The 15,711-nt window shown below is 47.0% G+C and overlaps 1 protein-coding gene across 1 annotated transcript in view; it reads left to right on the top strand.

Annotated features, from left to right (window-relative positions):
• LOC110503319 (delta and Notch-like epidermal growth factor-related receptor) overlaps nt 1-15,711 on the top strand; it is an 80,343-nt gene that overhangs the window by 39,087 nt on the left and 25,545 nt on the right. The window contains exons 2-3 of the mRNA XM_036961640.1: nt 3,186-3,488; nt 3,853-3,950. Coding sequence (XP_036817535.1) covers nt 3,186-3,488; nt 3,853-3,950 — 401 coding nt within the window. The remainder of the gene's footprint in view (nt 1-3,185; nt 3,489-3,852; nt 3,951-15,711) is intronic.

Below are 15,711 nucleotides of genomic sequence, written 5' to 3' on the forward strand. Positions count from 1 at the left end.
TATACATGTTGATGAGAACTAGAACCCTCACAGTACTGTACCCTAAGGTTGATTATACTCTACATGTTGATGAGAACTAGAACCCTCACAGTACTGTACCCTAAGGTTGATTATACTCTACATGTTGATGAGAACTAGAACCCTCACAGTACTGTACCCTAAGGTTGATTATACTCTACATGTTGATGAGAACTAGAACCCTCACAGTACTGTACAGTAATGATGATTATACTCTACATGTTGATGAGAACTAGAACCCTCACAGTACTGTACAGTAATGATGATTATACTCTACATGTTGATGAGAACTAGAACCCTCACAGTACTGTACAGTATGAGTGATTATACTATACATGTTGATGAGAACTAGAACCCTCACAGTACTGTACAGTAATGATGATTATACTATACATGTTGATGAGAACTAGAACCCTCACAGTACTGTACAGTAATGATGATTATACTCTACATGTTGATGAGAACTAGAACCCTCACAATACTGTACAGTAATGATGATTATACTCTACATGTTGATGAGAACTAGAACCCTCACAATACTGTACAGTAATGATGATTATACTCTACATGTTGATGAGAACTAGAACCCTCACAGTACTGTACAGTAATGATGATTATACATGTTTTTATGTAATTATTATTGCAGCCCTGGAGTTTCTGGAATTCGTTTGGTTTCTACTTTCTATTTTTCACAACTAAATTACTACATGGGAAGATATAGAAAAAAGAAAGGCTATTGAAGCACATTTCTGATTCATTCTTGTGGCATATACTTTAGTACAGTCAAAGTCAAAAGGTGTTATTCTTATTCTATAATGAAATACTGATTTATGTGAAATCATTCAAACTTCAAGGAGAAGTTCCTCGTTTATGTAATGCTCCCTGTTAGTGTTTTTTTTTAGATCAGTGTGGTATGAGTGACAATGTATGCTTTCTGAGTGAGAATTGTTAACAGTGTTCTGGTCGAACAAGCTTATTTTGAGACATGAAGTGTTTTGGTGGTTTGAGTGAGTTTTGGAGGTGAGATGAACTGTTTGGCCAAGATGCATGTTGGTAATGCAGACTGTGTGAAGAGTTTTGAAGAAGTGGCTTCAGTATTGAATGATGCTTGCTAGCAATTGAAGAAAACTGTGATATCCGTATCGCCGTAGACTACACCACTGCTGTCATCCTTACCTCCAAGCGTTTATTCAAGTTGGATCAGGTACTTTTGGAAGACATTGCTTGGACTGTAGCCTACAGCAGCCTTTTCCCGCGATCCATCAAAGACGTTTGGTGTTTCGTCATAGTGGTCTCTGATTTGTGGTCAGACTCGCTCAGGTGGAACAAACTTAAAACGTGCGCCTTCCTTCAATTCTGATTCGAATGTCATTGAGAAAACAGAAGTGTCAAGGATTTTTTTTCTCTCTCGCAAACATCTTTCTGAATGTAAAAGTCATCTATCTTTTCAAAAGTAACTTAATCTGATTACAATAATGTTTGCTGGTAACGTAACAGATTACAGGTATCGTTTTTATTTTTTGGGTGTAATCTGTTACTCCACCACCCCTGCTAATGAATATGACCAACGTGTCCTGGACTGGAGTCAACATGGCTTAGCTTCAGCTTCTCTCACCTTCAAATGCTTTTGTCAGAGCTTTTTTTTTATCTCTTCAGACCTTTTTTATTCTCTCTCCAAATATGGTGAATTATTAATGGAATAAATAAAGCAGCATGAAAGAGAGACTGTCCTGGTCCAGTCAAGTCATGTGTGTGCGTGAGGAACCTGGAGCCTCCGGTGATTGAGTATTTGTTTGTAACTGCATTAATGTGTCTTTTGTTGTCGCCTTTACATACAACAACAAAGCTAGAATGTGAGAAGTGGACATATTGGCAACAGGCTTTAGCAAGTAGAGATGGTGAAAAGCAAAGACAGGATGACCCAACAATATACACGTCAGCTACTACAGCGACTGAAATTACTAATTGCAGTTAGTTTTAGAGTGGGTGGCAAGGAATAAGTTAGCCCTAAATATTTCTAAAACTAAAAGCATTGTATTTGGGACAAAACACTCACTAAACCCTAAACCTCAACTAAATCTTGTAATAAATACTGTGGAAATTGAGCAAGTTGAGGTGACTAAACTGCTTGGAGTAACCCTGGATTGTAAACTGTCATGGTCAAAACATGTTGATACATTAGTAGCTAAGACGGGGAGAAGTCTGTCCATAATAAAGCGATGCTCTGCCTTCTTAACAACGCTGTCAACAAGGCAGGTCCTACAGGCCCTAGTTTTGTCACACCTTGACTACTGTTCAGTCGTGTGGTCAGGTGCCACAATAAAGGACTTAGGAAACGACAGATTTGTACCTTGTTCAGGGGCAGAACGACAGATTTGTACCTTGTTCAGGGGCAGAACGACAGATTTGTACCTTGTTCAGGGGCAGAACGACAGCTCAGGGATTTGAACTTGCAACCTTCCCGGTTACTAGCCCAACGCTCTAACCACTAGGCTACCCTGCCGCCCCATATGCACTATACACACACATACACATGGATTCAGTACTGTAGATATGTGGTAGTGGTGGAGTAGGGGCCTGAGGGCACACAGTGTGTTGTGAAATCTGTGAATGACTTGTAATGTTTTAGAATGGAAGACTGGCTGCTACCTTGGCAGCAGCTAATGGGGACCCATAATGAATACAAATAGAAAAAAGTGAGATTTGAGAGTTTAGGCTGAAAGTTCTGCCCCTTGTGAACTATCCAAAGTTTAGACTGAGCCCCCTTACATTATATAAAAATAGAACTGCCATATAACATTGCACTTTCTGCTACTGTTGGTTTTGCAGCCTAAGCAGGAAAAGTTGTAATAAACATCCAGGTGTTAATAATGGACAAAGGGAGAATCCTCTGAGCCAATGGTGATGGCCGTTACAGAATAGTGAGGATACAGGCTGTGTCTCGAATGACACCCTATTCCCCATGTAGTGTGCTACTTTTTTTAAACCAGAAGTAGTGGTTGTAAAGGGTGTAGTTAGTGGACAGTAAAGAGCTCTGGTCAAAAGGAGGGCACTATGGAGGAAAAGTTGTCATTTGTGATGCATCCATAATATACAGAGGTTTAATGTACAACGAATATTGAGTCTGAAATGTTCAGTCATTTTCCCTCTCCTCTTTGTGTTGTCAGTTTTTCACAGACCCCTGTGCCAGCAGCCCCTGTTTCCATGGCAACTGTAGCCGCAGTGGTGAGGGCGAGGCTTACACCTGCGAGTGCAGCGAGGGGTACAAGGGGGAGAAGTGTGAGCAAGCCACCTTGGACCTGCTGCCTGTCTCCAATTGGGACCCTGCCACACCCGCCATGCCCACAACCGCCCCTCAACCCTCCCAGCCAACCATGGTGTCCACTACAACGCAGGCCCCTCCCACGCTGCAGCCGTGGCAGCCTAAGGCTGGACAGAGACTCTTGGTGGTGCAGTGGGAGAAAGAACAGGTCAGAGATTAATGCTACACGTACTCTATTAGTCACAACAGACCAGCTGATCAGCTAGCTAGGTTCAGAGTTCACATAACTTCTTTATTTGTCCTATAAAAGAATGACATTTACCCTCTTGCTGCCTCGTGTGTGTATTTTCATGTGTATGTTTGTATGTGTGTGTGTGTGTGTTTCTGTGATTGTGTATGTGTGTCTCTGTGTGTCCGTGCATGTGTGCGTGTTTCTGTGAGTGTGTATGTGGGTCTCTGTGTGTCCGTGCATGTGTGTGCATGTGTGTGTGTGTTTTGTGAGTGTGTATGTGTGTCTCTGTGTCTCTGTGTGTCCATGCATGTGTATGTATGTGTGTGTGTTCCTGTTGCAGGTGACAGAGGGACTGCATTGTGTGAGTCCTGAGCTGTGTGAGCTGACCTCTGGAACTCTGACTCTCTCTCTAGAGGTGCCTGAGGAGACTGCCATCAAGTAAGAGTACTGGTACATTCCTGTGTGTGAGTGCATGTATCTGTGTGTATATATATGTTTGTGTGTGTGTGTGTGTGTGCTTACATAGTGCTCTCCCTCTCTCCCCTGTGTGCTCCAAATCTCCCTTTCCCTCTCTTCCTCCCACCCTCTTCATCTCTCCCCTGTTTATCCTAACCTCTTCATCTCTCCCCTGTTTATCCTAACCTCTTCATCTCTCCCCTGTTTATCCTAACCTCTTCCTCTCTCCCCTGTTTATCCTAACCTCTCCCTCCCTCCCTCCCCTGTTTATCCTAACCTCTCCCTCTCTCTCCTGTTTATCCTAACCTCTCTCTCCCTCCCCTGTTTATCCTAACCTCTCCCTCCCTCCCTCCCTCCCTCCCTCCCTCCCTCCCTCCCTCCCTCCCTCCCCTGTTTATCCTAACCCCTCCTTCCCTCCCTCCCTCCCTCCCTCCCTCCCTCCCTCCCTCCCTCCCTCCCTCCCTCCCTCCCCTGTTTATCCTAACCTCTCCCTCCCTCCCCTGTTTATCCTAACCTCTCCCTCCCTCCCTCCCTCCCCTGTGTATCCTAACCCCTCCCTCCCTCCCTCCCTCCCTCCCTCCCTCCCTCCCTCCCTCCCTCCCCTGTTTATCCTAACCTCTTCCTCTCTCCCCTGTTTATCCTAACCTCTCCCTCTCTCCCCTGTTTATCCTAACCTCTCCCTCCCTCCCTCCCCTGTTTATCCTAACCTCTCCCTCTCTCTCCTGTTTATCCTAACCTCTCCCTCCCTCCCTCCCCTGTTTATCCTAACCTATCCCTCTCTCCCCTGTTTATCCTAACCTCTCCCTCTCTCCCCTGTTTATCCTAAACTCTCCCTCTCTCCCCTGTTTATCCTAACCTCTTTCTCTCTCCCCTGTTTATCCTAACTTCTCCCTCTCTCCCCTGTTAATCCTAACCTCTCCCTCCCTCCCTCCCTACCCTGTTTATCCTAACCTCTCCCTCTCTCTCCTGTTTATCCTAACCTCTCCCTCTCCCCTGTTTATCCTAACCTCTCCCTCCCTCTCTCCCCTGTTTATCCTAACCTCTCCCTCTCTCCCCTGTTTATCCTAACCTCTCCCTCCCTCTCTCCCCTGTTTATCCTAACCTCTCCCTCCCTCCCCTGTTTATCCTAAACTCTCCCTCTCTCTCCTGTTTATCCTAACCTCTGCCTCTCTCCCAAGTGAACTGTAGTTCTACATAAAACCACACTGGAGACTGCACTACATCTGTCTTCCCTTGAGATCATTGTCTTGTGATTATCGTCCTGTGTCATTTACATGGAACTTGCAGTCTTTCATTATTTAGTCACCAACCCGATGGTAGAAAATTACCTCCATTGTGTTGCCCAAGTATAGTGCCTGACTGCAATGTATTCTGATTTAAGCAAGCATCCTAAATGTCCTTTATTTGTCATGCAAAGTGGTAGGTGTCCATTTATAGTGTGTCTTTATGAATGACGGGTGACTGGAGACACACGAGGTCTTTATCAGCACAACAGTGTCCGCTCTTGGTTAAATGCAAATATAGTGTTTGTGTTGTGTTGGTGGTGCTGTCTAATTACTGATGGCGCCTGCGCTTGTGCAAGCTCATATGCAGACACACACACACACAGACACAAACTGAAAGTGACATCAATTTAGGAATGCTAATGAGAACGAGGCTAAATGGAAGATGGCTACAGAGAGAGAGAGAGAGAGAGAGAATGAGATGAGATTGCTTCTTTACTTACTTCAAATTGTAGTCGTGCATACACAGCTTACAGCATGTATATAAGGTACAGTGAAATGCTTGCGTGCTATAGCTCCTTCAACAATGCAGCACAATAATCACTATCAATAATAAAGAAGTATAATAAAAAATAACAAGTTGTCAGGTCTTTGCAGGGAGTCAGCTAGGGTTAGCTGTTCAGCAGGCTGATGGCCTGGTGGTAGAAGCTGTCTCGCAGCCTGTTGGTTCGAGAACCGATGCTTCGATACTGCTTGCCAGATTGTAACAGAGTGAACAGTCCATGGCTCGGATAACTAGGAGTCCTTGGTGATCTTCCAGGCCTTACTCTGATACCGCCTGGTGTAAATGTCCTGGAGGGCAGAGAGCTCGCCCCCCCCAGTGATGTATTGAGCCGTCCGCACCACCCTCTATAGAGCCTTGCGGTTGAAGGCGGTGCAGCTGCAATACCAGGCGGTGATACAGCCGGTTAAGATTCTCTCGATGGTGCAGCTGTAGAACTTCTTGAGGATCTGAGGGCCCATGCGAAATTTCTTCAGCCACCTGAGGTTGAAGAGGCACTGTTGCACCTTCTCCAGCCCGGTGTCGGTGTGATTGGTCCATTTCAGGTCCTCTGTGATGTGCGCACCGAGGAACTGGAAATGGTGACCCTCTCAGCTGCAGCCCCATCAATTTTTTTTTAAACAACTGAAATGTGATTTTTTAAGTTTGTTTTTTCATCAATGAGGACCCCCAATAATTTAGTGGATTGAACGCGGGATAATCGATTTCCTAATAGAAAATGTAGAATCACGAGCATGTAAAAGCTTTATAAAATTGGGCTGTCAAATGATTTAACTAATGAATCGAGTTAATGGCATTAGTTCATCGCGATTTGCTCATGTGTGGCCCTAAATAAATATTTCTCCATTTAAAAAGCAGTGCAGAGTTACAGGCATATTATGCTTTGATTGTAAGGGACGGAAACACAAAATGATCTACATCAGAATGTTTCAATAGCATTTTCACCATAAACAACACAAAAGTCACTGTAACATACAGCTATTAATGCTCCCAATGTTTAAGTAGGCCTACTCCCTCTTATCAATGTTTAAGTAGGCCTACTCCCTCTTATCAATGTTTAAGTAGGCCTACTCCCTCTTATCAATGTTTAAGTAGGCCTACTCCCTGTTATCAATGTTTAAGTAGACCTACTCCCTCTTATCAATGTTTAAGTAGGCTTACTCCCTGTTATCAATGTTTAAGTAGGCCTACTCCCTCTTATCAATGTTTAAGTAGGCCTACTCCCTCTTATCAATGTTTAAGTAGGCCTACTCCCTCTTATCAATGTTTAAGTAGGCCTGCTCCCTCTTATCAATGTTTAAGTAGACCTACTCCCTCTTATCAATGTTTAAGTAGGCTTACTGTTACGGTGAGTGAATGAGGACCCAAAAGCGAACTAACTTAAACAGAGCTTCTTTAATAACCAAACATAGGTAGGCTCAGATAGACCGGCAGATTCCGACAGGACAGGACAAGGTTACAGCAAACATGACGATAGTCTGGCTCAGGCATGAAACACAACAAACAAGAATCCGACAAGGACAGGAGCAGAAACAAAGAGAGATATAGGGACCTAATCAGAGGGAAAAAGGGAACAGGTGGGAAAAGGGGTGACGAGGTGGTTAGGAGGAGACAAGGCACAGCTGGGGGAAAAGAGGGGGAGAAAAGGTAACCTAACAACGACCAGCAGAGGGAGACAGGGTGAAGGGAAAAGACAGAGACAAGACACAACATGACAGTACATGACAGTACCCCCCCACTCACCGAGCGCCTCCTGGCGCACTCGAGGAGGAAACCTGGCGGCAACGGAGGAAATCCTCGATCAGCGCACGGTCCAGCACGTCCCGAGAGGGAACCCAACTCCTCTCCTCAGGACCGTACCCCTCCCAATCTACGAGGTACTGGTGACCACGGCCCCGAGGACGCATGTCCAAAATTCTACGGACCCTGTAGATGGGTGCGCCCTCGACAAGGATGGGGGGGGGGGGGGGGGAAGACGAGCGGGGGCGCGAAGGACGGGCTTGATGCAGGAGACATGGAAGACCGGGTGGACGCGACGAAGGTATCGCGGAAGAAGAAGTCGAACTGCGACAGGATTAATGACCCGAGAAATACGGAACGGACCAATGAACCGCGGGGTCAACTTGCGAGAAGCCGTCTTAAGGGGAAGGTTCTGAGTGGAGAGCCAAACTCTCTGACCGCGACAATATCTAGGACTCTTAGTTCTACGCTTATTAGCAGCCCTCACAGTCTGCGTCCTATAACGGCAAAGTGCAGACCTGACCCTCTTCCAGGTGCGCTCGCAACGTTGGACAAAAGCCTGAGCGGAGGGGACGCTGGACTCGGCGAACTGAGATGAGAACAGCGGAGGCTGGTACCCGAGGCTACTCTGAAAAGGAGATAGCCCGGTCGCAGACGAAGGAAGCGAGTTGTGGGCGTATTCTGCCCAGGGGAGCTGTTCTGACCAAGACGCAGGGTTGCGAAAAGAAAGACTGCGTAAGATGCGACCAATAGTCTGATTGGCCCGTTCTGCTTGACCGTTAGACTGGGGGTGAAAGCCGGAAGAGAGACTGACGGAAGCCCCAATCAAACGGCAAAACTCCCTCCAAAATTGAGACGTGAATTGCGGACCTCTGTCCGAAACGACGTCTGACGGAAGGCCATGAATTCTGAAAACATTCTCGATGATGATTTGTGCCGTCTCTTTAGCAGAAGGAAGCTTAGCAAGGGGAATGAAATGAGCCGCCTTAGAGAACCTATCGACAACCGTAAGAATAACAGTCTTCCCCGCTGACGAAGGCAGTCCGGTGACAAAATCTAAGGCGATGTGAGACCACGGTCGAGAGGGAATAGGAAGCGGCCTGAGACGGCCGGCAGGAGGAGAGTTACCGGACTTAGTCTGCGCGCAGACCGAACAAGCAGCCACGAAACGACGCGTGTCATGCTCCCGGGTGGGCCACCAAAAACGCTGGCGAATGGAAGCAAGCGTACCCCGAACGCCAGGGTGGCCGGCTAACTTGGCAGAGTGAGCCCACTGAAGAACGGCCAGACGAGTAGGAACGGGAACGAAAAGAAGGTTCCTAGGACAAGCGCGCGGCGACGGAGTGTGAGTGAGCGCTTGCTTTACCTGCCTCTCAATTCCCCAGACAGTCAACCCGACAACACGCCCCTCAGGGAGAATCCCCTCGGGGTCAGTGGAGGCTACTGAAGAACTGAAGAGACGAGACAAAGCATCAGGCTTGGTGTTCTTAGAGCCCGGACGATAAGAAATCACGAACTCGAAACGAGCGAAAAACAGCGCCCAACGCGCCTGACGCGCATTAAGTCGTTTGGCAGAACGGATGTACTCAAGGTTCCTATGGTCAGTCCAAACGACAAAAGGAACGGTCGCCCCCTCCAACCACTGTCGCCATTCGCCTAGGGCTAACCGGATGGCGAGCAGTTCGCGGTTACCCACATCATAGTTACGTTCCGACGGCGACAGGCGATGAGAAAAATACGCGCATGGGTGGACCTTGTCGTCAGAGAGGGAGCGCTGAGAAAGAATGGCTCCCACGCCCACCTCTGACGCGTCAACCTCGACAACGAACTGTCTAGAGACGTCAGGTGTAACAAGGATAGGAGCGGATGTAAAACGATTCTTGAGGAGATCAAAAGCTCCCTGGGCGGAAACGGACCACTTAAAGCACGTCTTGACAGAAGTAAGGGCTGTGAGAGGAGCTGCCACCTGACCGAAATTACGGATGAAACGACGATAGAAGTTCGCGAAGCCGAGAAAGCGCTGCAGCTCGACGCGTGACTTAGGGACGGGCCAATCAATGACAGCTTGGACCTTAGCGGGATCCATCTTAATGCCTTCAGCGGAAATAACAGAACCGAGAAATGTGACGGAGGAGGCATGAAAAGTGCACTTCTCAGCCTTCACAAAAAGACAATTCTCTAAAAGGCGCTGGAGGACACGTCGAACGTGCTGAACATGAATCTGGAGTGACGGTGAAAAAATCAGGATATCGTCAAGGTAAACGAAAACAAAGATGTTCAGCATGTCTCTCAGGACATCATTGACTAATGCCTGAAAGACAGCTGGAGCGTTAGCGAGGCCGAAAGGAAGAACCCGGTATTCAAAGTGCCCTAACGGAGTGTTAAACGCCGTCTTCCACTCGTCCCCCTCCCTGATGCGCACGAGATGGTAAGCGTTACGAAGGTCCAACTTAGTGAAAAACCTGGCTCCCTGCAGGATCTCGAAGGCTGAAGACATAAGAGGAAGCGGATAACGATTCTTCACTGTTATGTCATTCAGCCCTCGATAATCTATGCAGGGGCGCAGAGACCCGTCCTTCTTCTTGACAAAAAAAAAACCCCGCTCCGGCGGGAGAGGAGGAGGGGACTATGGTACCCGCGTCAAGAGCTACAGACAAATAATCTTCGAGAGCCTTACGTTCGGGAGCCGACAGAGAGTATAGTCTACCCCGGGGGGGGTGGTTCCCGGAAGGAGATCAATACTACAATCATACGACCGGTGTGGAGGAAGAGAGGTGGCCCTGGACCGACTGAACACCGTGCGCAGATCGTGATATTCCTCCGGCACCCCTGTCAAATCACCAGGCTCCTCCTGTGAAGAAGAGACAGAGGAAACAGGAGGGATAGCAGACATTAAACATTTCACATGACAAGAGACGTTCCAGGAGAGGATAGAATTACTAGACCAATTAATGGAAGGATTATGACAAACTAGCCAGGGATGGCCCAAAACAACAGGTGTAAAAGGTGAACGAAAAATTAAAAAATAAATGGTTTCACTATGATTACCAGAAACAGTGAGGGTTAAAGGTAGCGTCTCACGCTGAATCCTGGGGAGAGGACTACCATCCAGGGCGAACAAGGCCGTGGGCTCCTTTAACTGTCTGAGAGGAATGTCATGTTCCCGAGCCCAGGTCTCGTCCATAAAACAGCCCTCCGCCCCAGAGTCTATTAAGGCACTGCAGGAAGCTGACGAACCGGTCCAGCGTAGATGGACCGACAAGGTAGTGCAGGATCTTGAAGGAGAGACAGGAGTAGTAGCGCTCACCAGTAGCCCTCCGCTTACTGATGAGCTCTGGCCTTTTACTGGACATGAAATGACAAAATGACCAGCGGAACCGCAATAGAGACAGAGGCGGTTGGTGATTCTCCGTTCCCTCTCCTTAGTCGAGATGCGGATACCTCCCAGCTGCATGGGCTCAGCACCCGAGCCGGCAGAGGAAGATGGTAGTGATGCGGAGAGGGGGGCAACGGAGAACGCGAGCTCCTTTCCACGAGCTCGGTGACGAAGATCAACCCGTCGCTCAATGCGAATAGCGAGTTCAATCAAGGAATCCACGCTGGAAGGAACCTCCCGGGAGAGAATCTCATCCTTTACCTCTGCGCGGAGACCCTCCAGAAAACAAGCGAGCAAAGCCGGCTCGTTCCAGCCACTGGAGGCAGCAAGAGTGCGAAACTCAATAGAGTAGTCTGTTATGGATCGATTACCTTGACATAGGGAAGACAGGGCCCTGGAAGCCTCCTCCCCAAAAACAGATCGATCAAAAACCCGTATCATCTCCTCCTTAAAGTCCTGATACTGGTTAGTACACTCAGCCCTTGCCTCCCAGATTGCCGTGCCCCACTCACGAGCCCGTCCAATAAGGAGAGATATGACGTAGGCGACACGAGCAGTGCTCCTGGAGTAAGTGTTGGGCTGGAGAGAAAACACAATATCACACTGGGTGAGGAACGAGCGGCATTCAGTGGGCTCCCCAGAGTAACACGGCGGGTTATTGATTCTGGGCTCCGGAGATTCGAGAGCCCTGGAAGTGGCCGGTGGATCGAGGCGGAGATGGTGAACCTGTTCTGTGAGGTTGGAGACTTGGGTGGCCAGGGTCTCAACGGCATGTCGAGCAGCAGACAATTCCTGCTCGTGTCTGCCTAGCATCGCTCCCTGGATCTCGACGGCTGAGTGGAGAGGATCCGAAGTCGCTGGGTCCATTCTTGGTCGGATTCTTCTGTTACGGTGAGTGAATGAGGACCCAAAAGCGAACTAACTTAAACAGAGCTTCTTTAATAACCAAACATAGGTAGGCTCAGATAGACCGGCAGATTCCGACAGGACAGGACAAGGTTACAGCAAACATGACGATAGTCTGGCTCAGGCATGAAACACAACAAACAAGAATCCGACAAGGACAGGAGCAGAAACAGAGAGAGATATAGGGACCTAATCAGAGGGAAAAAGGGAACAGGTGGGAAAAGGGGTGACGAGGTGGTTAGGAGGAGACAAGGCACAGCTGGGGGAAAAGAGGGGGAGAAAAGGTAACCTAACAACGACCAGCAGAGAGAGACAGGGTGAAGGGAAAGGACAGAGACAAGACACAACATGACAGTACATGACACTTACTCCCTCTTATCAATGTTTAAGTAGACCTACTCCCTCTTATCAATGTTTAAGTAGGCTTACTCCCTCTTATCAATGTTTAAGTAGACCTACTCCCTCTTATCAATGTTTAAGTAGGCCTATTCCCTCTTATCAATGTTTAAGTAGGCCTACTCCCTCTTATCAATGTTTAAGTAGACCTACTCCCTCTTACCAATGTTTAAGTAGGCCTACTCCCTGTTATCAATGTTTAAGTAGGCTTACTCCCTCTTATCAATGTTTAAGTAGGCCTATTCCCTCTTATCAGTGTTCTTGAAGTTTACACTTGCGCACAGCACACACACGCGCTATTTTAAAATGGCCGACGACATGCACACGAATCTGCGGCAGAAAGAAAAAATATAACTCTGGTAATGTCGGGCATAACTTTTACATGATTCTGGCTAGAGGCACACAGTCTTCAGCCATTTTAATGCACAAGCATTGACTGTAGCTGTGTTCCATGTTGTGTTCTGTGCTTTAAAGGGTCTGTTACTAAAACACGTGTTCTTGAACGTTTCCATGCGGTGAAGAAATGGAGACATGATTTACGGTGTAAACGATAAACAGGTTGCGCATAACTTTGACAGCCCTAATTTTAAGACACCTTATTTGCTTTAAACCAGTCGTCTAAATTTGTTTTATTACGAATTCATTTTAACGATCAATTTCTGACCATCTTTATCAGACAGAAAGATGTTGGTGTCATCAGCAAACAATATAGTGTACAATCAATCAAAATTGACATTAACATACATTTAAAACACTATGGACCAAGGATCAAAGCTTGAGGAACTCCACAGGGCATGTTCTTGAACTCCGATACTGTGCCACGAAACAAACTGTTTCCTATAAACCAAGTAGCTCCTAAACCAGTTCGAGGTCTCTATTTCGAAGCCCATAAGCTTGTAATTTATGCAACAACAAAAAAATTGTCAGCAGTATCGAAGGCTTTCGAAAGGTCAATGCTTTCTTATTTACTTATGTGTGTGTGTTTTCTTTATCTGTGAGTGACTCAGCCAGTGGGAGGAGTCTGGGAGTGTAGCTGGTCTTGTGTTGAGTTAGAGTGCATCTGCTTTGCTGACACTCTCTGTCTGTGCAGAGAGACTCTCTCTTCAAGTAATTGGCCCAAAGTCAGATGAGTAATGGCCCTTGACCACATCAGTCATAACTCTACTCCCTGGCCTTCGGGGCTGTACAGACACCACAGTGAGCAGTATAGTACCCCCCACTGAGACAGACAGGAACAGGCATTACTCATGTCCACCATCCCATCCTACTAGCACAGGGTTTTGTGTGTTTTATAAAAACGTAAACAGTCCCTTCAGAAGGTATTCATACCCCTTGACTTATTTCCCATTTTGTTGTGTTCTCACGCATCTACACACAGTATTCCATAATGACAAAGTGAAAGCAGATTTATTGAAATTGAAATACAGAAATATCTACTTTACATAAGTATTCACACCCCTGAGTCGCTACTTCACACCCCTGAGTCGCTACTTCACACCCCTGAGTCGCTACTTCACACCCCTGAGTCGCTACTTCACACCCCTGAGTCGCTACTTCACACCCCTGAGTCGCTACTTCACACCCCTGAGTCGCTACTTCACACCCCTGAGTCGCTACTTCACACCCCTGAGTCGCTACTTCACACCCCTGAGTTAATACTTTGCCGGCGATAACAGCTTTGAGTAATTTTTGGGTATGTTTGTATCAGCTTTGCACATCTGGATTTGTGGATTTTCTCCCATTCTTCCTTGCAGATTTTCTCAAGCTCTGTTAAGTTAGATGGGGAGTAGCGGTGGACAGCATTTTTCACAGATTTCTAGGCTTTGACTCAAGGACTTTCACATTCTTGATCTAAAGCCATTCCAGCATTGCTTTGGCTGTATGCTTGGGGTCAAATCTTCGCCCCCAGTCCAAGGTTGTTTGTACTCTGAAGCAGGTTTTCATCAAGGATCTGCTTGTATTTGGCTCCATTAATTGTTCTCTCTATCCTTACCAGTCTCCCAGCCTCTGCCACTGAAAAGCAACCCCATAGCATGATGCCGCCACCACCATGTTTCACGGTAGGAATGGTGTTAGATGGGTGCTGAGCTGTGCCTGGTTTTCTCCAGACATACCGCTTTGCATTCAGGCCAAAGAGTTCAATTTTTGTCACATCAGACCACAGAATAATTTGCCTTATGATCACAGAGTTGTTCACATGTGTTTTTGCAAACTCCAGGTGTATTATGTGGCTTCTGTCTGGCCACTCTCCCATAAAGCCCAGATTGTTGAAGTGCTGTAGAGTCTGTGGTCCTTCTAGCAGGTTCTCCCATCACAGCCAAGGAACTCTGTAGATCTGTTAGAGTGGTCATTGGGTCCTTCTTGCACGGTTGCTCAGTTTGGATGGACAGCCAGCTCGAGGCAGAGTCTGGGTAGTTTCACATTTTTTCAATTTCCCAATGATGGAGACCACGGTGCTCTTGGAAACTTTCAACACTCTTGAAATTGTTTCCCAGATATATGCCTCATCACAATTCTATCTCGGAGATCTACGGACAGTTCATTGGACTTCATGTTATAGTTTCTGATCTGACATGCATTGTCAACTGTGGACCCTTCTATGGGCGTGTATGTTTCATTCTAAATCATGTCCAAACAATTGAATTGGCCACAGGTGGACTCCATGTCAAGGATGAACAAAGAAATTGGATGCACCTAAGTTCAATTTGGAGTGTCATAACAAAGGTGTGTGAATACTTATTTAAGTTAGATATTTCTGTATATAATTTTTTTTAAATCAATTTGCTCAAATGTAAAAAAACAACAACATGTTTTCTCTTTGTCATGATGGGGTGTGTAGATGAGTGTGAATTTTTGTAATTGTATTATTTTTAAATATTCTGGCTGTAACAACAAGATGTGGAATAAATCAAGTGGTATGAATACTTTCTGAAAGCACTGTAACAGGCTGGTAACAAAAGTGTTTGGCTCAGACTCTCTTTCTCTCTTACACTCTCTATCCCCCCCTCCCCTCTCCCCTCTCTCTCTTACACTCTCTATCCCCCCCTCCCCTCTCCCCTCTCTTTCTCTCTTACACTCTCTATCCCCCCCCCCTCTCCCCTCTCTTTCTCTCTTACACTCTCTATCCCCCCTCCACTCCCCTCTTCCCTATCTTTCTCTCTTACACTCTCTATCCCCCCTCCCCTCTCCCCTCTCTTTCTCTCTTACACTCTCTACCCCTCCCTCCCCTCTCCCCTCTCTTTCTCTCTTACACTCTCTATCCCCCCTCCCCTCTCCCCTCTCTTTCTCTCTTACACTCTCTATCCCCCTCTCCCCTCTCTTTCTCTCTTACACTCTCTATCCCCCCCTCCCCTCTCCTCTCCCCTCTCTTTCTCTCTTACACTCTCTATCCCCCCTCCCCTCTCCCCTCTCTTTCTCTCTTACACTCTCTATTCCCCCTCCCCTCTCCCCTCTCTTTCTCTCTTACACTCTCTATCCCCTCTCCCCTCTCTTTCTCTCTTACACTCTCTTTATCCCCCCCTCCCCTCTCCCCTCTCTTTC

This window comes from Oncorhynchus mykiss, chromosome 24 (assembly GCF_013265735.2).
Source record: "Oncorhynchus mykiss isolate Arlee chromosome 24, USDA_OmykA_1.1, whole genome shotgun sequence".
Classification (NCBI taxonomy): Eukaryota; Metazoa; Chordata; class Actinopteri; order Salmoniformes; family Salmonidae; genus Oncorhynchus; species Oncorhynchus mykiss.